At 36.0% G+C, this 24,688-nt stretch overlaps 1 protein-coding gene across 1 annotated transcript in view; it reads right to left on the reverse strand.

Annotated features, from left to right (window-relative positions):
- Window positions 1-24,688, reverse strand: part of LOC150084619 (atlastin-2-like) — a 403,792-nt gene that overhangs the window by 351,260 nt on the left and 27,844 nt on the right. Inside the window, exon 2 of the mRNA XM_090375357.1 lies at window positions 5,505-5,713. Coding sequence (XP_090231483.1) covers window positions 5,505-5,699 — 195 coding nt within the window. The 5' untranslated portion in view covers window positions 5,700-5,713. The remainder of the gene's footprint in view (window positions 1-5,504; window positions 5,714-24,688) is intronic.

A 24,688-nucleotide genomic window follows, 5' to 3' on the forward strand; every position in this document is an offset into this window, starting at 1 on the left:
CTGATATGAAATTTTCCGGCGCCTCCGTAGCCAGGTGGGCAGGAGCAGCAGCAGTGCGTAGCACACGCTTCTTGATTAGACCGGGGTTCGAGGCCGTGACCACCAAATACGGAAGATGCGGAAAGGTCAGGGAATGACCTTTCCGCATATCCCTGGGGCAATATGGCCTAAGTTGCTAATGCTCCTAAAAACCAAATAACAACAACAACAACAATGAAATTTTCCATGCGATGCAAACAGGTGGCTAATGAGGAGATTGGAGGATTAATTAACAGCTACAGGGCAATGTTGAAAAAAACAAAGAATTAGGATTAAATTTGAAAGTACGTATCTGGAATTCTTATCAGAGGCATCAGGAAGGAGTAAATGATGAGAGTTTTATGTCAATTAGTTCAGTCCTAGAGCAAGTGTGCAAGGCTCATGAGTCCATTGGTAAGACTGTCATAAGAAAAGTAAATACATGAGCTGTGTTAGGGTTACTAAGAGCAAAAACAGGAGCACGTATATTTGCATGTGCATCAATGCTAATAGTATAATAAACAAATCTGATGAATTTGAAGTATTATTTAAGTCATCAATAGGGATATCGGAAACATGGTACAAGTGATGCAGAATTTGAAAATGGTGAGTGCAACGGACAATACAGAAAGGTCAATAATAATTATTATCTGCAACTAATATCCATATAATGTTTGTGATGTGGTGAGAAGTGTACATTCATGGGCAGAGTTGAAGGGAAAAGCATTACTCCCTCCACTTGAGATCAGCTAACTACAACCTTGACTGAAAAATATTTTAAAAATACCTCCAGCCCTTGATGATCAAACCCCAGACCTCTTCAAATGAGTGAATTTTAACATTCCAGATATTCACTAAAATTTGTGGGTTGATTACACACAGTAGCAGAAAATTTCTGGATTTATTTGATAATTGCTGATGCAGCAGCATGTTAAATGGACAACAAGAGAAAGCAATATCCTTCATCTGATTATCATCGGTAATTGATAATCACTTCATGCATTAAGAATCTCCATAGGAATCTCCAAAGGAACCGCTAGGTGACAGTGATCATGTATTGAAGAACAATTTACTTAAAAATAACTACTGTCATGGGTAAAAAGAAGGCATTTTCCTTTAGCAAAGGAGCTACAATAGTCACAGACAGTTTTTAAATTCTTTGCAGTAGAATCAACTGATGATGTTACAAACTGCAAATGCTAAATGGAAGGTATTCAGGGAAATAATTGTAGAAGCAAGTAAGCTTCTTATGCTAGCTAAGAGATACAGTATAAACCTAAATGGACATCAGATGAAATGATCAAACTAGAGGCAGAGAATAAAAATGTATGGGATGACCAAAAATTACTACATGGATTAGGCAAGTTAAGGCAGATTACGAGAAGTCTTTGGCTAAGAATTCTAGAAATGACCACATTTGTCCACTACCTAATGGCATAACTATTGATGGTCTTGTTGTTGCTGAATATATATTTTGAATCTATATTTCATTCATGCATGAAGAAGTTTTTAGGGATGATGATACCAGGAGTATACCAAGTCATACTGGGGAGCTAACTGGCTTTGTGTAACTGAAAATATGGAAACTGAAAGAGAGATTGTTAAAGCTGAAACTAAATAAGGCACCTTGAGCTGCCAGAATCTACAATTATATTAAAAGAAGCAAAAACAGAGGTAGGCAAACCTTTTGCCAGGGAGTTCCCTAGATACTGGAAATGGGCAAATGTTTCTCCTATTCAAAACAGGTGGGGTGGGTGATCAAAGGGCAAAGTTAGTAACTAGGATATGCAAGTTGACCCTCTATTCCAGGGAAAATAATGGAGTCACTAGTTAAAGAAGTATTGTTGTTATGCAGATATCACAAAATGGGTTTGTTAAGGGGAGACTTTATCTGACTAATCTGATTAGTATTTGATATGTTTCACAGGAAAATCTACTGTATAAATTGGAGCATTGTGGAATTAGGGGCAAGTCACTGCTATAGATAAAAGGATAGTGAGTGGCAGAAGACAGAGGATGGCTATAAATGGGCACTGCTTTTATTGGAATAATGTTATTAATAGAGTCCTTCAGGAATGGGCCCCTTACTGTTTTCAATATTTATTAAAGATATTGATGAAGGCATATCAAGGTTACTCTCTCTGTGCATGATACAAAGGACAGCAGGCCTGTTAATGACAGGAATCAAGATGTATTACTTCAACAAGGCAGAAAAATGGACAGTGGGCTGAGAAGTGTCAATTAAATTTTAACATTGATACCTGCAAGGGGCTGCAGTAATACTAGAATAACTTATCAACTGAGGAGGAAAACACTTAAGTTGGTATAGAGTCACAAATGAAATTCTATGAGCAGTGGAGACAGGCTCCTAAGATAGCTCATGGGGATTCTGTCAATGGTATACAGAAATTTTAACAACAGTGAAATGAAAGTGATTATTCCATTGTATAAAGCAATGGTCAAGCCACATCTTGCGTACTGTACATGAGTCTGCAAACTTCATTTTAGGAAGGATGTGGATCTGTTGGAATGGGTGCAGAGAAGAGCAACGAGATCAGTGACAGAAAAGCAAAATGATGCGCTTATTATGAGACTTCAGTTCTGCAACTTGCAGCACTTGAAAACTAAGTACCTGTGAAGAGACTTTGCTGAAATGCTTAAGGCTCTGAATGTACTGAGTAAACTAAATGCTGATGAGATCTTTACTCTGTCTTGAACAACACAAGAGGGGACATAAATTGTATAAAGATGGCTGCAAAATGAATGTGCAAAAATGTGCTTTCATCCTGGGGTAAATGATTGTTGGAACAAACTTCCATCTAGTGTTGTGTAGAATGAGACAAATTACACTGAACAACAAATTTTGGGTCATAACTTGTTATGGGCATGAAAGTAAGTTTACTTTATAGATTTTGGGGTGCTATACACGGAAATAGTGCTTAAAATGGCAGATTGGTCTTGTTGTCGAAAAAAAGTAGCTTTTTATATTTATAAAAGGTATTTTTCATTTATATGGCAATAAGATGTAGCTACCAACATACCTGTATCAAACACGGGAACTTTTCGCCTTTCACTAGTATTCAGCTTCGAGAGCATCCCTTTTCACCATCCAACAATAATCAACTAACATGGCGACACTCCATTTGCTTTTGTATCTTTGGTCCATCGCTGTGATGTCTTGATGGACGCACTCACCATGTTCGTCGCTGATGGCAAGAAATGCATCTTCAATGACACTGCACCCCAGTTTTTCGTAAGAAATGAGTTCTTCCACAAGCTGCCTGTAGTTGCTGGCTTTAACATTTCCTAGAAAAACAGTCGAAATATTCGAAAGACTTTCCATGCTGATTTCTCGCTATCACTAAGGACACATTTGAACTTTCATCTTTGAAAAGTTGCCGTATTTGCGGAACAATGAAAATGCCTGCCTTAATCTTCTCTGTACTAAGTCTTGGGAATTTCCACTTGCAAATATTCATTGCAGGACTATTCACTTCCAAAGCTTTCATGAGCCACAGTTTGATGTGGAGTAGTGGAAGCAAAACTTGATTTGGATTTACCAGAGGTTCAAATGCTATGTTCTTCATTCCAGGTGTTAATATTTTTCATTGATGCCAACTCCTCTTCTTGTAGTGCATATCCTTGGCACAACTATCCCACTCGCAGAGAAAGCAACAACTTAGTGTAAACCTTTTGTAGTCCTAATAAAATCGCGAATACCTTTAAATCTCATACTCATTCTTCTAATAGTGTACATGTAAGAGGTATTGAAGGCAGCATATTTAAATTGTGTAATAATACAGCCTTAAGGCTAAACTTAGAAGCATCTATAAACAGTCACCATTCTTTAGGAACTTGCCTCATGTTCACTGCTGACATTAGACCATCTACATCGTTACAGGCAGTGAGTTAACCTTCTGCTTGATAGAATTTATCAATCTTTATTCGAGTACAAAATATTATCACTTTCGCAAAATTATCTAGAAGATTTCACTGTTGTATAAAATGTTGGATAAAATAGTGGATCCCTTGATGTAGACAGCTGCTGTACTTCTTCGTGTATATCAAGTTGATGTTCATCAGTGTCTTCATTTTCATCAGAGTGTACAGAAGAAAGGTCAGGTGGTTCAGGAATAGGTAGTACTTCTCCATGAGGCACAGGACATATTGCAGATGGCATATTCAGGTACATCATTGTCCACTTTATCTTCATTGTCATCCCTTTTCTAATAGGAGACACCATACAGAAGTAACAGTCTGTGACGTGATTGGCTCCCTCCATATCATGGGCACTAGGAAGGCATAAAACATCCCTTTCAATTCACCCGCATGTTGAGGTTTGATGAACAGGTAGTGTACATGTGTGGAGCCCAGTTCTTGTCCTGTTTGCCTACTTTACACCCAAAGTACAAGAAGTAGGCTTTTTTATGGCTTGAGTAAAGGGACGCTTTCTTGAAGCTAACGTGACATATGTAACAGAAGTCATTGGGACTATTCACACAATTACGGGGCACATTAATCTTATACAACATAAATACTGTGTTGTAGGAATCTCAAAGAGAACAACTGTTAAATGAGAACAAATCACCCAGTACCTAGCTGTATTCGAGGATTACTGCAACAGAGTTGAAGACTCATTTGAGGCGACAACAACTTATCACGTGATGCAGAGTGGGAAAATAGTTACTGATCACATGATAAGAGCGTGGTGGCACTGAAACTGTGGTGTTGCCATGGGTTTTGCTGAGAGCCGTAATCGATAATGTAGAGTAATTTGCTAATAAAAAAAAAATTCTAATATGAGAACCCAACTGTAATCGTAAACAAGAGCCAATTGACAAATTTTTATATTGCTGAAATTTTTATGCTGCTGAAATTCACATGAAATTCATGTGAATTTCAGCAGCATAAAATTAGTCAAGATAGGGTATTTTCGTAACATTTTAGGTGTTGACCAGTGTTATTAGAGAGGATGGACAGATGAGGTGGTGGTGCTGTTGTTGTTGTCGGTTTTTTTTTTTTATGGATGCTGTATAGGCATGCTTCCTTGCATCATTTGCCCCTAGTAATACTAAACTCATATAATGCCAACTTCCCAAAGCAACCAATACAAATCAAACTCAAATGGATAATCTGTTGATAAGTAAATCCTGTGAAAATTAAGTGTTTATTTTATGTTAAATTAATTTAATCTTGTATATTAATAACCATTTAAAGTGCAGTTTATCAAAGTAATACAAATTGAAAAAAGAAAAAGTAATCCATAATTAAATGGAACAAACGTTATGCTAATCAAAAGTTACTTTAAAACCTGTATTAAACTGAATTTTTGTTCGCAGAACCCATTTTAGTCAAGGATTGGGTGTACTTATAAGATAATATCACAGAAATTTATTTTTGCTTTTCTCAATATTTCAGTTTACAAAACGGTAACTGTATAAGTTTTAACAGACATACGTTACTTTAATATTTAGAAAAAATATCACCTCAGCATTTAAATACCGCAGAAAGAAATCCAACAAAAATGATTTTCCTTTGCGATATGCACCAGCAATTGAAATAACAGCAACCTGCTTATCTTTAATTGTGTCCTGAAGGAGAACTGACTGTAATGCATTTTCATTTAAAGCAAATAAATGATTACCACGTGGAAAAACTATCTGCACTGGTGCAGCTGGCATCCTGAATTAAGTTTCTGAAATCATACCATAAAAATTAAATAAATAAATAACAATGAAATTCATTAAAGAAACTAACATGTGCATTCAAGATTCAAGTTTTGCAAACTCATGAGTAATATAAAAATAAAGTAAATACAAAAATTATCTTACATTATTAAGTTTTACATATAGATCCTGACAATGTGATATACATCTTTATTCAAGACACTGAACAAGTCATTTTCTTTGTGGATTGATAATAAGAAATGACCTATAGTGTAAAGAGTGTAAGTAATTATTCAGCAATATGAAACAGCACCTCTACTAGAGACTGTAAATAATTAGTATCAATCTTTATGGATAAGCAAGTGACCAATAATAATAATAATGATAAAGTTATTTATTACCTTAAATTAGATTAAATCAGATGACCAATCAATCTTACAATATAGTATTAGTAATGGTCATATGGTGCAAGGAAGCCCAAGGCCAATGTTGCACCAGCCAAAGAGAGAATAAAATAATATTAATAAAAAATAAAATAAAATAAATAACATTGCATTTTAGGGCAAAATGCCTCGAGTTGCATAGTGAGTTAACATGCCATTATAAAAAATAATATGAATAAAATAATATTAATAAAAAATTAAATAAAATAAATAAGGTTGCATTTTAGGGCAAAAACCTCAAGTTGAGTAGTGAGATAACATGCTAACAAGTTAGTGCAAATGCATCAAATCTGTTCGCAGCTAACTACTAAATTCACAATATGATTCACAATATGAGATATACATAACCCCAGGCACACCTTGGCACACCCAGGGTCCTGAGCTAGATATCATCATTCTTCTCTTCTTGGTGATTCCCTTCTACTTCTCTCTCTCTTCCTTGCACTATATGGCTAGTAATAATAATAATAATGATGATGCTAATTTTATAACTATTTAGTAGTTAGCTGCAAACAGATCTAATGCATTTGCACTAACTTGTAAGCATAAAATAAATAATTAAAAAATAATAAATGAAAAGGAAATAGACAACCTGTATATAGTGTATATACAAATGAGCAAACAGAAATACAAAGATATGATACATACACCATCATCCATCCAACAATAGTTAGAAGGCGTACAACATTTACATCAATTTGTCAAAATAATGATAATAAAATAAAATGAAAAGAGCAGCTGAAGGCAAAAACAAAATTAATCTCTCTGAAGAAGAGGGATGCGGGTGACATGGTACAAGTGGGTGGGGCAATTACGTCACTACAAATGCACAGGTAAATAATTACAAAGGTGCTTTCCTTATTAAATTTCGATCAGTGTATTATAATGTTAGTATATTAGTATAATTAAGAGAAGGGTGTAGAAGATTTGACTTACTCTGTCATACTTCTACATTTTACGTGGGACAAAACAGGAAATAAATGGCATTGAAGTAAAAATGTGTGTAAAGTGGTCCCTCGGTTAAATAGCGTCTCACTGCAAGATATGTAGAAGATTTGACTTACTCCATCATACCTCAACATTTTATGTGGGACAAAACGGGAAATAAATGGCGCCGACGTAAAAATGTGTAAAGTGATCGCTTGGTTCAATAGTGTCTCACCACGAGAGGTTTCATTTGAAATTATTGTTATGCGAAGAGTCTAAGTTGTTTTGAAGACATGAGAATTGTGAACAGAGTAGTGTACGAGACTTTTCAAGAAGCTGCTCGTGAGGCCGGTCTAAGCAAATCAGTTGATCATGTCAAGGAAACTTTTTCTGAAGTGGCTTCAGTAATGATGCCAAGCAGGTTAAGACATAAAAAGTTTTCCTCCTGGTGATATTTATTTGAGCCAATGGGAGAAGAAGGATGTAGGTGACATGGGCAGGGCAATTATGTCACTACAAATGTGCAGGTAAATAATTACATAGGTCATTTCTTGATTAGATTTCAATCAGCGCATTATGTTAGTATATTAGTATAATTACGAGGGGTGTAGAAGATTTGACTTACTCCATCACACCTCTATATTTTACATGGGACAAAAAGGGAAATAAATGGCATTAACATAAAAATATGTCTAAAGTGGTTGCTTGGTTGAATAGCATCTCACTGCAAGATGTTGAGAGGTTTCATTTGAAATTATTGTTACACAAAATGAAACGTCTAAGGTGTTTCAAAGATGTGAGAACTGTGAACTGAATAGTGTATGAGACTTTTCAAGGAGCCACTCGAGTGGCAGGTTTTAAGCAAATTGGTCAATTATGTGAATGAAACTCTTTCTGAAGCAGCTTCAGTAATGATGCCGAGCAGGTTAAGACATTTCTTTGTATATTTGATATTTGCTGGGGGTTGGCAAGCGAAGTGAGCAGGGGGGGAGCCCCTAGTAATAATTTTCATAAAGTCTAATTTAAGCACAAAATAAAACATTACCAGGATATGACTGGCCTTAACACAGCCAACCTGTACATACAGAAGGAGAGTCTAAGGTGCCATTGTAATAGAACTTGTCAATTCATCAAATGTACAGCTGTTGTTCAGCAAGTTGAGTGCATCAAGAGTCACATTTGGGAAGTGACTATTGAAGCTGTGTAGCCTCTGGAGCTTAGAATACAAGGTGAATGCTGCAGCGGTGTCTTCTTGGCAACCTCCACCACAACACGTTCCAAATGTTTATACAATTATGTTTCAATAAGCACAGATGAACGACTGCTTTTATCTTCAACAAGACTCTGGTAAAGGTGCTGTAATGTACTGCTGAATAATAAATTATTTTGTCATGATGGGCATATCTGTAAGTAATTAGAATCAATCCTTAAATCTGTTTTTTTTTTATTTTTATTTTGAAATGTATCAAAACAACATCTATTAAATAATACTGTCAAAACCAAATAAAGTTATACCAAATCTAAAAAACTACAATACAGGATATCTGCAATAAGGCCTCGAAGGTTAGCATTAGCATTAGGAGGCATTTGATGCAAGAAAGCAAGCTTATGCAGCATCAGCCAAAAAAAAAAATAAAATAAAATAAAATAAATAAATAAATAAAAAATAACCACTTCCACTTCACCCCCCTGTTCATTCGAAATACCTGTCCAGCTGAGCCTTAAACTTATTTAGGCTATCAACTTCCGCGACAAGGGATGGAAGTCTGTTCCACCAACCAACCACCTGCTGGCTAAAGGCAAATTTCCTCGCGTCTATCCTACATCTGTCCTTCCTCAATTTGAATTTATGCCCTCTCAGGTGATTATTCTGAGCAAGAGGAAGAATCCCATCAGCACTGAGCATGCTCAAACCATTCAAGGCTTTATACACCTCTATCAGATCACCTCGCTGGTGCCTAGTCTCCAGACACTGTAATTTGCAAAACTTAAGCCCTTCTTCGTAAGAGCACCCCTTTGTTCCATTCACTAATCTTGTTGCCCTTCTCTGTACTCGTTCCAGCATCTCTACGTCCTTCTTGAAATGAGGCCTCCAGACCTGTATACAGTACTCAAGGTGTGGCCTGTCCATTGCCTTATATAAAGGGATAATCACCACCTTATCCCCTAGAAAAATTCCTGTATATCATTGACAAGACACCATGAGCTACTCTTGCAGACTGTCTGCACTGCTCAGAAAACTTCATATCTGCCTGCACAACCACCCCCAAGTCCCTTTCATTCTCTACCACTGTCAGTGTAGTACCACAGAGTTGATACGTTACTCTGGGGTTGCTGTTTCCCATATGTAGTACGTACTTTACATTTGTCAATGTTAAACTTCATTTGCCACCTCTCAGCCCATCTGCTCAACCTTTCCAGATCCTGTTGCAGTAGCATAGTATCAGTAGTGTCCTTGACAACCCTATAAAAGTAATAGGACACTGGCAGTTATCCTGTATTGTATCACAAATTTAAACAGATACACCAACCGTTTAAAACTGATTTAATAGTAAAATAAAATAAAATAAAATGATACAAAAAAACTGTAAAATAATATTTACAAAAATTTGATTATTTACAAAAAAAAAAAAACTAGTTTACAACAAAAATAAAATAAGTAAATAAGTTAAAATGCATTAAAATATAAATCGCTTTTTATCACTTTTAAATTTATCGTTTTTTAAGTTTTTATCGCCTTTAAATTTATATTTTAATGCATTTTAACTTATTTACTTATTTTATTTTTGTTGTAAACTAGTTTTTTTTTTGTAAATAATCAAATTTTTGTAAATATTATTTTACAGTTTTTTGTATCATTTTATTTTATTTCACTATTAAATCAGTTTTAAACGGTTGGTGTATCTGTTTAAATTTGTGATACAATACAGGATAACTGCCAGTGTCCTATTACTTTTATATATAGTTTTCATTAATTTTATAAACAGCTTAAGAGGTTCTGCTGATTGTCTCTTACTTTTAATTTCAGATGACTGCCGCTGAGGTCAAGAGAAATAAAAATGAGATTTCTGGTGACCGAAGGTCAATCACATGCCATCATAGTTCAAAGTGAGGAATCAAGTACTACTCGTTAACAATAATGACTGATGCAACCAGTGCTTAGTGCTGCACCTTAAAAAAAGATAAAAGTGGTGGAAGGTCTGCACAAAGTGAATATTCATAATAAAAAATAATTAAAACCTCCAAAAATAAGACCAGAAAATATACAAATAACACTGAGTGAACTGCACCTGATATATTAGGTAACTGAAAGAAATGTATTCTTGAACTGTTTCATGACTTTGGAAGGCAATGTAATATATAGAAATATCTGTCATCTGGACCAAAAAATAAATAAATTGATTTAGTTTACTTTATTTATTATTAAATAATAGAATTAAAAAGCTTGGAAAAAAACATGCTCATGATGTTCCTCAGTTTGCAGTGTTCATTATCATGCCATTTTATATAAAAACACAATATAATGCACTATGTTACGACATCAAGATAGTTTCACAGAGATAAGTAATATACAAGATGTAATTAAAAAATTAGGAGACTGAACTAATATTTGGGAAATGACGAAACTTATGAGCTATTTGGATGGATCTCCATCAAAGTAGTTCCTGTGACCCTGTATACACCGATTCCAATGCTTTTACAATTACTTGAAGCATCCCCATAGGCTTCTTTTGGAATTTCTAATAGTTCCTATGTCTCATTTCCACAGTCATTGCAAATCTGTGCCCATTCTAAAGGGCATTAAGCTTGCAAAAAAAAAAAAAAATTGAATAAATAAATAAAAACCGTGGAGCTAAAACCAGTGAGTATAGAAGATGGGGGAACCATAGTGATGAAGTACTTTTCTAGAATTAATTGGATGAAAAGCATTGGGTATGCAGGGGTGTTGTCATGAGGTCAAGTAAAATGAAAGTTGAAATGAAAATGCAAGCATCAATTCTCTGAAACTCCTTTTCCAGCCATTTTCTCCAAACAGAATTGAGCAATTTCCATAGAAATCACTGTACGATCATACTGTACAAATAATACAGTGAACTAAAAACTACAAAAGTTCTGTAGTCATTTTAGTTCACAGTATTTATTATGATCATATTATTCATAATGAACAGTGCCCTGTGAGTCAAAAAACATAATAAACATGATATACACATTTAATTAAGATTGCCTTTCTTTTTTGGGCCTTACAAAAGACAGTCTTCCATTAAGAGGATATGCCTCTGCCTATGTTCCAGATTATAGTTACACACCCATGATTCATCACCTGTAATGATGGAAGGTACAAAGTGTGAATCGGCAGCAGGGATCATGACAAATATCCAGAAATGTGAGAACTCTCTGATCTTTGTGATCACTGGTGAGGATTCAGCCACAAAATTGAAATGAGTGACAAAAAATCTTGTGTTAAAATTGACTAACATGTCTCTTAAGAAATACCAGTTTCATTAACAGCTCACTGGAAAGTTCACCTCATCAGATCATGACTGAATCACTGGTTTTTGAAATTTAAGGGTATCCAGAGCAAGGATCATTTTCAACAGGTCATAGACCCACACCTATGATTCATAACCAAAAATGGTGGAAGCAAAAGATTCTACGTTGGCTAGCAGAAGATTCAGACACATGAGAACTCTCTGCTCTGTGCTCATCAGTAAGGATGCAAAACATAAACTACTAAAATGACATCCAGATTGACGTTCATCTTCAAAGGACATGATAATCTCTTTAAAATCTTCAAACACATGGCATTTTCTATAAAAGCTATTTTTAACACACGTTTCTATTGCACTTTTCTCTGATTTTAAATAAAATTGGATGCAAATTTATGGCTTAGTAAAATTGCTCATTTGAAAATGTAACGAAACACATAAAATACCCTTCTATTCAATGTGTACTAATTGAGATGATTGCATATAAAAAGGTAAATCAGGCTAGATGAGTTACTAAACATTTTTCTACAAAGCTGCAACTCATTGTGATGTTGCAAATTCAAGATATAAAGTAACTGCTCAAACTTTTTGAATATACCTTATACATGCCAAACATTTTGAAGCACCATGGCTTTCTTGTCAGAGGCAAAATTAACAAAATTCAAATTAAAACACTATGTTTTTTAATGTCAGTACCATGGACAATTATCCCCAGGGGCTCACATCTGGTGAATATGGGCTGGCACACCAAGGGTCCCAAGCTGGATATCATCATGCTTATCTTTCTTGGTGATTCCCTTCTACTCAGGGTAACTCGGAAATTTATTTTAGCTGGCGCAGCATAATAAGAATAAATAAGTGGAGCAAATAAATAAATGTATGGTATAAATTTAATTTTAATTCAATACAGTACCATGTATTATTTTTTAATATAAATATTAGGAAAAAAAAAACATAGTGCAAGGAAAATACAGGCTTCAGCTGTCACCAGCCAAAAAATAAAATAGATAATAATAATAATAAATAAAACAGAAAAACCAAGCAATTCCCTCATCATGTCACTAACTATCCACTAGACCTGTGAATTTACCCAGGCTGACAACTTCAACTAATCACTGAAGTAGTAGTAGTAGCATTTGATGCAAGAAAGCAAGTGTATGAGCTTATGCAGCATCAGCCAAAAAAAAAAAAAAAAAAAAAAAAAAAAAATCACACCATTCCCTCCAAATCCTGTCCAGTTCCTCCTTAAATTTATTCAACCTATCAACTTCCACAACGACAGATGGAAGTTTGTTCCAGCAATTAAGTATTTTATTACTGTAATTAACAACTCACTGACTAAGAGAAAACTTTCTACAATTCAGTCATCTCACTGCATTCTCTTCAATCCATTGTCTGTAGTTCTGGAACTAGAACTTGATCACTATAACATCAAAAGTTTTGCCTTGATTTATTATACTACCTGGTCTTAGAACCTTACAAACCTCAATGGTACCATTTAACATGACTAACAAACAAGTTCTGCATCAAACATATTCAAAGTCTTTTGTCATACAAGCATCCTTTGGCACATCTTGCCAAAGGATTCAGATGATTTGGCCCATTTAAGAAGTCTGAAATCTTTTTTAGGCACACTCTATACTTGAACACAGTATTCCAAGCACATTTCTACAATTATCATTTATAGTGGGATAATGGACTTCCCTTACAAACAAATCACAGGCTTTACAAGCCAACCATATAAATTGCTTGGAAAAATTCATGTCTACTGATATCACAATTATGAAATCCGTTTTTTTCTCTCCTGTACAGTTTTTTTTTTAATTCAATCCGACAAAGTATATTAAGAAAATTATGAAATCCCCTTTTAACTGTACTGTTTTTTAATTCAATCCCACAAAGTAGTTGTGGCAAATGATATGAGAAAGGAAGCATATATGGCATCAGCCAAAAAAAAAAAAAAAACACACACACTTCTCCCATCCATACCCTTCAACAACCTGTCTAGTTCTACCTTGAATTTATTCAAACCGTCCACTTCCACAACAACAGATGGAATCATGTTCCAACAATAAACTACTGCTGGATGATGGCAAACCTCCACACAACTATCCAGCAACCATCCTAGCTCAACATAAATATATATCCTCTAAGTGTATAGTCTCAGCAAGACAAAGAATGCCATACACATTCCACTTACTCAATCAATTCAAGGCCTTAAGCACTGGAGACTAGACACCCTGCAGGTGTCTAGTCTCCAGAAGCTGCAATTTGCAAAACTGAAGCCATTCTAGATAAGAGCACTCTTTTGTTTCCTTTGCCAATCTGGTTGCCAATCTCAGCACCTGTTCCAGCAGATCTACATCCTTCCTAAAGCAAGGCCTCCAGACCTGTATACAGTACTCAAGATGCAGCATTACCCTGTTCTTATACAAAAGGTTAATCACCTCCTTATCCTTGCTAGCAGTTTTTTGTATATCATTGACAAAAATCCCATGAGCTCTTCTGGCAGCTGTCTGCACTGCTCAGAGAATTTCATGTCTGACTGCACAATTACCCACAGGTCTTCTTCATTCTCCACTATCCTGAGTGTAGCACCACACAGTTGATAAGTTACTCTGGAGTTACTGCCAAGTGCCTTTTGGATTGTCAATGTTGAACTTCAACTGCCATTACTCATCCAATTGACCCAACTTTCCTAGATCTAGTTGCAGTAGCTCACCCTGGTGACACCCAGCTAACCATTGTATCATCTGCAAACTCACACATTAAGCGGATATACCTTCATCAAAACGGCCTCCGTAGCCGAGTGGTCAGGAGCGGGAGTGCAGTAGCACATGGTGTTTGAACAGACCGGGGTTCAAGCCCCCGACTGCTAAATACGGTTGATCTGCCAACCCGCATTGGACCAGCATGGCAGATTATGGTCCATTTTCCTCAGCATGAATTGTTGAGGAGGCTTCCATCCTGAAGTGGGTTGATAATTGGCTGCGGTTTACCTTTTTTTACCTTCATCAATATCATTACATAAATACAGAAAACAAAATGGGACCAGCAATGAACTCTGGGGGACTCCACTGATAACATTAGTCCCTGAAGAGTAGTGACCCTAGCCGACCGGGCTAGCCGGGTGGGTAAAGTGTCTGCCTGGCAACCCAAAGGTTTGATTCCCGCCTCAGGCTTGGATCAAAGTACTGCAGATCTGCCAACCCACACTGGACCAGCGTGGCAGATTATGGTCCATTTCCCTCAGCATGAATTGTTGCGGAGGCTTCCATCCTGCAGTGGATTGATAATGGCTGCACGTTACGTTATGTTTACTGCAAAAACCTTGGGAGGTGCATTATGGCCACAGAAGCCTAAGCGTCAACAACTACCAAAAAAAAAAAAAAAAAAAAAGTAGTGACCACTGATAACCCCCTCTTTGTCTTCTTCCACTTAACCATCATTTATTTTTATCCATAGTAACTTGCCCTTAATGCCACATTGCTCCAATTTAAACAGCAGTCTGCTATGTGCAACAGTATCTAAAGCCTTCCTGAAAATCATGATATAAAAATTATTTTTTGAATCCAGTTCCTTGGTCACTGCATCATAGTAGCCTATCAGATTGACGTTAGACAAGACCACCATTAACAAATCTATGCAGTGACTACATTAAAACTGAATTCCTGTCCAGATGGTCCTGCTTTAATTCTTTAACCAGTGACTTCATTATTTTCTCTTGGAACTGATGTTAAGCTAACAGGTCTGTAATTACTCATGTCACCTTTTGATCCCCGTTTATGAATTGTGGATACATTTGCACATATCCAGTCTATAGGGATCTACCCTGAATCTAAGGATGCTCTTGTAATTATGGCTAAGGGTTTGTTTACCTCCTTTGCTATCTCCCTTAATATGGTTGGATAGATTCCATTTGCCCCAGGAGCCTTTTTTATATCAATGGTTTCTTTTCAGTTATCACATCATTTAGCTTCCCATTGGAGTTTGATAAACTTCTGCCATTCCTTCCCCTAAAGAGTTCCTCATGTGTGAATGTAGATCCAAAATGTCTATTCAATTTGTCAGCAACCTGAGCAGGGTCATCAACAGTTAAACCATTGACATCAAGTGGCCCAATGTGATTCAATACCTTCCTTCTACTGCTAATATAGGCACAGAAGTCTTTGCTGCTTTTCTTTGGATTCTTTGGTAGAGACTTCTCATAATCTGCCTTAGCTTGCCTAACCTCCTTTGTGACTTGATTACAGATTAATTAATATCTACCATAGACTTCTGATTTATATGCATCCCATGCACTTTTCTCTCTCTCTCTCTCTCTCTGCCACTTGTCTTGATAGTTCATCTGACACCCATTTAGGTCTAAGCCTTGGAAGAGTATTTCTTCAGTGGTATGAAAAGCCTAGTAGCTTCTATGATTACTTCTGTGAATGCTTCCCATTTAGAATTTGCTGTTGGTAACATAAGTTGGTCCCACTCTGTAGAATTGTAAAACTGTCTGAGATCACTGAGCTCACCCTTATGAAATCAAAAGCCTTTCCCTTTTTGCAATGTCTTTAATTAAATTCCACATTACTACACTCAGATCACTGTCATCCAGTGGATCTTTTTACCTGCAGACTCTTAATGAATGTAAAATTACTGCTGATAATCAGATCAAGAGTACTGCTTCTTCTTGATGCCTCTCTAACAAGTTCTGGTAGAAAACTGTTATCCCAGAAATCTACAAAAGTCTTGCTAGTGTGCGAGTGACTAACCCACAAATTCCAGTCAACATCTGGAAAGTTAAAATCCCCATTATAGGACATTCTGATTTACTGGAATACTCTATGACTCATCACAGTCATTAGGCCTATAACACACTCCTACTCTCAAATATTGTTTTCCCATTGATTATATCACACCAAACTGACTCAACATTGCACTGGTCACCCTTGTTGACTGGATACACTTCCTTAGCTTTAATATGTTTCTTAACAAATTGCATAACCCCTTCCTGTATACATTGTAGTCTCACATTCAAATTCAGCATCACTTGTTTGAGTGACACCATGTCTCTATCCCTACAATGTCTGAATTTAATGACTTAATGACTAATTCAAATTAATCAAGTTTATTTACAATCCTCCCAGCAACAATGTATATGCACATGTTCTTACTCTTATTTTCCCTTATACAGTTCATATTCACTTGTTCCATGATGACCCACAGCAAGGCCTGAATTCACCGACATCTTACTTTCCAGGCTTCTACCTTTATCAATAGTAGCAGTACAAGAATCATCTTCACCTCTGCCTGCAGCTCTGGTTAATCTATTAGTCTGTGTATTCCCCCCCCCCACTGTCTCGATGGCATCAGCACATATTCTTGCATCCCTTTTATTTAAGTGTATAAACATTTTTCTCTCAGTAAAAAATATAGCCTTCAGAACTCCATTTCTATCTAAATATTCTCGTATTACAGCCTTCATCATTGCCTCCATGATTTTTCCTACCTCTTAAGTCAGAGTGACTGGTCTGTAGTTATGTAACTTGGTTTTAGAATACCTTTATGTATCAGAGATTGACTGGCACTTCTGTAATCTATAAATATCTCTCTCCCCCAAGTCCAGTGAAGCCCTCATAATTAATTTTAATAGTTCAGTGCACTATTTCACCAACTTCCTCAAAAAGTATTTGGTATATGCCATTAGCTCCAGGAGTATTATTTGGCAATAGACTTTGAAAGTGTTTCTATTAAACATTAAGTTGTAATTTGAAAAATTCATAACTGCTCAAGCTCACACTCAATCCTCAATGTGAACAATCTTTTGTCTGTAAAGATTTATGCAAAATATTATTCAATTCATCAGTAACATCATCTGGGTTATCCAAGATGGTTGACTGCAGAGATACCATCTCTGCAGTCAACCATCTCAGCATCCTCCTCGTGCTATATTTTCTTTATAATATATATGCATTTGTGGCTTCTGTGAATCTTCTTTAAAGATATTTCATAATTCTATTGTATTTGCTCTCCCCTCACTCTACTCTCAGCCCAGTTGATAGAGACTAAGTAGATTCTTAAACTATCATAGCCCCTTTCCTGAAATTAAACACCATGTGTTTACCTTAACAACTGCAGCCTTTTTCTTCATCTTTCAACTAAATAATGCACGATCACTTCCTGCTAATGGTTCCTGTACTGCCAGACCAATGGTGTCATCTGGTTTGTGGGTTATGATCATGTCTAGAATATGCTTGCACCTTCATTATATTTTTCCTAGCATTCTCATACAAATAATAATCATCTAGTTTATTTAACCATTTAAATATTTTGTTTTTCAAAGCTACTATCCCCATGGCCTGAGTTATTTTTTCAAAAATCTTTGTTTCGGCTAAACAAAACCATTTTCCACTAATACCGGCTTGTGCTATTACCATCCATAAATCTCAGGGAAGTACTTTCGATTCCGCAATTTATGAATATGAGAAATGTCACGAAAAACAACTAGCTTATGTTGAATTATCTTGAGTTACCGATATCAATGATCTTTACATTACTGTTGCAAATGGAGAAAAGAAATTTTATCCTGGACTGATACATGGTACATCCACTCTTGCACTTCAAGCTGAAATGACCAGGTTGTCAAGTAATCCTCTATTTACCATGCAAGGTACTTTATACGAGTTCATCAGTAAACGACAAGGTCTTTCCATTCTAACCTTAAATTGTCAAAGTTTATGTGCTCACAGTGACGATCTCCCTGATGCAGTCACACAACAATCCAATTTACTTCTACTTTCTGAAACATGGCTAAATAACAAAGACATAAGCATAACTAACTTCGACTGTGTTGTTCAATTCAAATGAGATCAAATTGCTGGTGGTGCAGCAGTTTATCATAAGAGAGAAAATCATACTCATGTTGTTACTTCTTATATGGAAGTGATTTATCACACTGTGGGACTCCACTAATAACATTACCTGTGGGACTCCACTAATAACATTAGTCCACGCAGAGCAGGGTCCATTTACCACCCTCTGTCTTCTCTCATTCAACCACCCTTTTATCCATTGTAGCAACTTAACCTTAATACCATTCTACTTCAATTTGTACAGTAGTCTTCCATGCACAACAGTGTCAAAAGCTTTCCTGAAATCGAAGTATATGATATCAAAATTATTTTTTGCATTCAGTTTCTTTGTAACCACATCACAGTATCCAATCAAATTTGTGCAGACAAGACTTTCCCTTAACAAACCCATGCTCTGTCTGAATTATTGCTGCAGTCTTGTCTAGATGATTCTGCAATGCATCTTTAACCAGTGTCTCCATTATTTTACCCAGAACAGAAGTTAAACTAACTGGTCTGTAATTACTCGTGTCACCCTTCGATCCCCCCTTTGTGAACTGAGGATACATTTGCACTTCTCCAGTCCGTGGGGACTTCCCCTGAGTCCAAGGATGCTCTCATAATTATGACCAAGGGTTTTCTTAGTTCCTTTGCTGCTTCTTTTAATATAACTGGATAGATCCCATCCACCCCAGGTGCCTTTCTTATGTTTAACTTCAACAATTTCTCCTCCACTTTGCTCTCAGTTACTACAAAATCATTAAGCACCGTGTTACAATTTGATAAATGTCTGGTGTTTTCCTTCCTTAATAACTCCTCATATGTGAATATAGGTGCAAAATACTGAATCAGTTTGTTTGCTATCTGAGCAGGATCATCAACATTCGAACCATCGACATCAAGTGGACCAATCTGATTCATCCCCTTCCTTTTAGAGCTTATATAAGTAAAGAAATCCTTGCTGTTTTTCTTAGCATCCTTTGCCAAAGATTTCTCGTAAACTGCCCTTGCTTGCCTAATCTTCTTTGTGACTTGATTACAGACTAGCTTATATCTGCCATACGCTTCTGTGTCACCTGATAATTTATATGCATCCCATGCATTTTTCTTCTCTACCACGCATCTCATTAGTTCATTTGACAACCATTTAGGCCTAAACCTTGAACAATATTTCTTAATAAGCATGAAAAGGCTAATAGCTTCCACGATTAATTCCTTGAATGCTTCCCATTTAGAATTTGCTGTTGGTACCATCATCAGTTCATACCAACTGATGATGGTACCAACAGCAAATTCTAAATGGGAAGATGGTTCCACTGTACAGAATTTAAAAACTGTTGAGTATCTGCAAAATTAAAAAATTTTGCAGATACTCAATCCAAACATTTGACTGATATCTTAGAAAATAAATGTGGACTAATGTTAAATACTTCTAGATCTGAATCGACTACTAACCATGAAACTATAATTAATGCTGTGTTTCAAAGACATTTACACTCTTTTCAATCTCAAGTGTATGTATCATATTTTAGGTATCACAAAGCCAATTGTAAGTAAATTACCCGTTGAACATATGCTGGAATCTCAAATTCATGAAACTGTAAAAAAAAAAAATAAATGCTTTAAAATGTTAAACGTGTTTGGATTCTTTTCATACTAAACCCTTTTAAGCCCATCCATCAAAGATGTTTTCACATAAAACAAAACATCTTTCGTGTGTACACGGTACACATGAAAGTGTGTACCGTATTGGTTGTTTTTATTTTTTTTCTTTTCAGTATTTATAAACAGAGAGTGGTTTCCTTCCGTCAGACATCTGAGAAATATTGGAAAAAAAAAAAAGTTTTAAATTTAAAATTCATTATTTGTTAACATAATTTTTTATGCTAACAAATAATGTGGTGTTCCACAAAACACATTCTTTGATACACTGAACTTTTAATCTCCTTAGTCTTTGCCGTTTCTTTTAGTGTTTATAATTGGTCTTTACTGTCTCTTGGTCTCTACCATCCCTTAGTCATTGCCGCCCGGTGCGGTACACCACTTGCACCACCAGGTTTGTGCAGCTCTGCTGATAGCTATAGTAATCCAAAAGAAACAAGTTAGTTTATGTATGCTGTTTATGTAAATAGTATTAATTCATGATTTAAAAAAATAAAGTCAACCCATTGACATGAAAATCTGTTACAAAGATATCTAAATAAGCACTGAAATTCTGAAATGGATCAGAGCTCCTGTTCCAAATTTATAGTAATATTTCTGTGGGGGAAAGTGGGGAGGGAAGGCTATAAAATCAGAATTAAACTTGAGGGTCCAACAGAACATATACTAAAAATTTGGCAGAAATCCATATTTTTTTTGTTGATTAATATGAAAACATACTTTCATTTATGCTGTTTTTTGTGGGGGAAGACACACAAGGGTTGCAAAATCATAACTGAACCTAAAATTTTTTCAACAACCAACAGACCACAGTTTGAAAATCTGACCTTGATTCAACTTTCCATTTTAGAGTAATACATAAAATTATATTTTAATTTATATGAATATATTTCTGTGGTCAGGGATAGGGCTACAATTATTATTATTATTGGCTGTACGGTGCAAGGAAGCCTGAGGCTTATGCTGCACCAGCCAAAAAAAATTCCCGAGTTACCCTGTGTGTGTGTGAGAGAGAGAGAGAGAGAGAGAGAGAGAGAGAGAGAGAGAGAGAGAGTCAGAAATAGAAGGGAATCACCAAGAAAGAGAAGAATGAAGATATCTAGCTCAGGCCCCCTCTGTGTGCCAAGCCGATACTCACCAGATGTGAGTATCGGCTTGGCATTAAAGATCAATTTTTATGGATCCCTGTTGATTTTTATTGATCAATTGGTCCCTGTAAAGCTTTTAAAGATCAATTTTTAATATAAAAATTGGTCCCTGTAAAGCTTTTAAAGATCAATTTTTAACCCGTTGGGTTAAAAATTGATCTTTAAAAGCTTTACAGGGACCAATGAAACACACTGAAAATGTGACATCAATTGAAATCTTTCTTATCGTGTAATGTCTAAACATCCAATGATATACTTTCATTACAAGTTAAGTAATGTACATTTCAGGTGCATTTTTTTTTTTTTTTTTCAGCCATGTTAGCATATATGCATACGCACCTATTGTTTTCACCAGGTCCAACAATCTACATGAACAACTCTACTTCCAGTGCATGGATTTTCACAATAGTTTACATTTGGTTCATATAGAAAGATTAGTCAAGCCATTCCAAGTTTCATTAAAATCAGAATTAAACTTGAGCCAGCCCAGGAGTCAACAGAATATATGCTAAAAATGTGGCAGAAATCCACGGCAATTGGACGGTAAAAAGAAATCCATAGCTTAAATGTAGTTTTAATACATTATATTATTAGCTTTAGCCAGTTCATGTATTCTTCATGTATTGTTATGTAAGATCCACAAACATGGTGATGTGAACAGACTTAAAAGTATACGGAAGAAGGGCAATAGATATTACACAGATGTAATTTTAAACTGAATGGCTGAGCTTCATGGATATAAAACTGTAGAGTTTTATTAAGTGTTCTATAAAATTATGGCAAAAACTAGTGTTCTATAAAATTATGGCTAAAAAATTATTAGCAAAACACTTAAAATTATATGCAATGGTAAGCTAGCCTTTACCCATAAATAAATTATGGCTAATGGCTTATCTCTTTTGTTACAACTTTTAATATAATTGGGTAAAATCTGTCATCCAGGCTTAATTACTCTTCCACTTACTTTCAGTTACCACACAATCATTTAGCTCCCAGTTATAGCTTGATATGCTTCTGTTATCCTTATCCATAAAAACTTCATGCATGTAAATGAAATTCAGTCTATCAGCAACTTGAACCTAACACAATTAATAATATTTATGCCAGTGGCATCCCTTTCCTTTTAGCCTCAAGTGTTAGCATCAACGAAAAATTATTTGTTACTTTTCTTCCTATTCTTACCTGAACACATCTCATAATCAGCTTAACTCCTTTAGTAACTTGACTGCAGACCACTTCATACTTTCTGTAGGCTTTTGTGCCACCTTATGTGCAATGGTAAGCTAGCATCATTAAATTATGGCTAATGGCTTATCCTTGCATGCTTTGCATGTATTGTTATGTATTTCAGATTCATGAACATGGTATTGTGAAGAGATATATAATATCTCTTAATAATAGTTGCAGCTTCTCTGCCACTAGTCTCATCAGTTCAACTGACATGCATTAGGTAAATCCTTGAAGAACATCTCTTAAAGGATATAAAAAATTTATTACTTCTACAATTACTTCCCTGTATCCTTTTTATTTAGAGTTTGCAGTTTTTAGCAACATCATTTGCTAAATGTTGTTAAAACAAATGATGTTGCAGATTTTAAAACTGTCCAAAACCATTTCAATCATTTTTGTGAAAGATGACTGTATTGGTCTTGAATAGTTTTAAAATCTTCACATAAGCCTGACGTAGCCAAGTCAGGAGTGCGAGTGCAGTAGCACACGCTCTTTGAGTGGACTGGGGTTCAAGCCCATGACTGCTAAATAAGATTAACATTTGAATTGATTGATTTATTGTAAACTCCACTGACCTCATGCAGGAGTATAAACAAGAATATCTCTCTTTACACCTTTAAATAAATCCCACACAAGTGACCTTGTGTGGGATTTATTTAAAGCTAGTAGCTCCTTTAACTGAAGATAATTAATGCAGCATGAAGTCACTGCTGATAATAAGATCAAGATTACAGCTTCTCTTGTTGCCTTTCTAATATGCTTGTGTAGAAAGTAGTCAATGAACAAATCGACCAACCAACAAGTTTCAATGAATATCTGGAAAGTTAAATCTCCTATTATTAGACATTCTGATTTATTTTCTGTGTAGTTATTCATTATACTCATCACAGACATTTGGCCCATTCAATACCATTTTTTGTTTTCCCAATGCATGTCTCACAAAGCTGACACAACATTATCACCTAGTAACTCACTGCCCTAGATTCTAAGTACGTCTTAATAAAAAGTACAAACCCCCATCCTAGATCAATCCTCCACACAGCTTAACTCAGTTGGGACTTGTTCCCTCCCTCATTTGGTATAGCCCCCATATATTCTGTTATCTGCCCAGTCACCTTTATGAGCTTGCTGATAGGGTTACTGGCAGTCTCTGCTTGCTGCTGTGTTGCATTCTGCTTTCTCCTGACTACTTAAGTGACAATATCATGGCAATCCTTTAAGTTTGTTATGTGTGACCTAATTTGACAGGGCTGACATGAAACCATAAGCTAAACCTCGCTTACATTCCAGCGCAGTGGAGGATGTAAAGAACACGTGTCCTACATAAGCTGGCTTAGGTAGAACACGTGGAGATGTGCAAATGTATCCCCAATTCACAAAGGGGGATCGAAGGGTGACACGAGCAATTACAGACCAGTTAGTTTAACTTCTGTTCCAGGTAAAATAATGGAGTCACTGGTTAAAGATGCATTGCAGGATCATCTAGACAAGACTGCAGCAATAATTCAGACACAGCATGGGTTTGTTAAGGGAAAGTCTTGTCTGACAAATTTGATAGGATATTATGATGTGGTTACAAAGGAACTGGATGCAAAAAATAATTTTGATATCATATACTTGGATTTCAGGAAAGCTTTTGACACTGTTGCGCATGGAAGACTATTGTACAAATTGGAGCAGAATGGTATTAAGGGTAAGTTGCTACAATGGATAAAAGGATGGTTAAGTGCTAGAAGACAGAGGGTGGTAATCAATGGGTGCTGCTCTTCTTGGACTAATGTTATTAGTGGAGTCCCACAGGGTTCAGTGTTAGGTCCACTGTTGTTTTGTATATTTATCAATGATATTGATGAAGGTATATCAGGCTTAATGTCGAAGTTTGCAGATGATACAAAGGTTGTCAGGGTTGTTAATGACAGTAATGGCAGTGTGCTACTGCAACAGGATCTAGATAATTTGGGCAGATGGGCTAAGAAGTGGCAACTGAAGTTTAACCTTGACAAATGCAAAGTACTACATATGGGTAGAAGTAACCCCAGAGAAACGTACCAACTGTGTACCAACTACACTTAAGGTGGTAGAAAATGAAAAAGACCTGGGAGTAATTGTGTAGGCAGATATGAAGTTTTCTGAGCAATGCAGACAGGCTGCCAGGGCAGGTCATGGGGTTTTGTCAATGATATATAGGAATTTTGCTAGCAGGGAAAAGGAGGTGATCATCCCTCTGTATAAGGCAATGATCAGGCCACGGCTTGAGTACTGCGTACA

The sequence above is a fragment of the Mastigoproctus giganteus genome, chromosome 6 (assembly GCF_048544385.1).
Source record: "Mastigoproctus giganteus isolate SK-2022 chromosome 6, ASM4854438v1, whole genome shotgun sequence".
NCBI lineage: Eukaryota > Metazoa > Arthropoda > Arachnida > Uropygi > Thelyphonidae > Mastigoproctus > Mastigoproctus giganteus.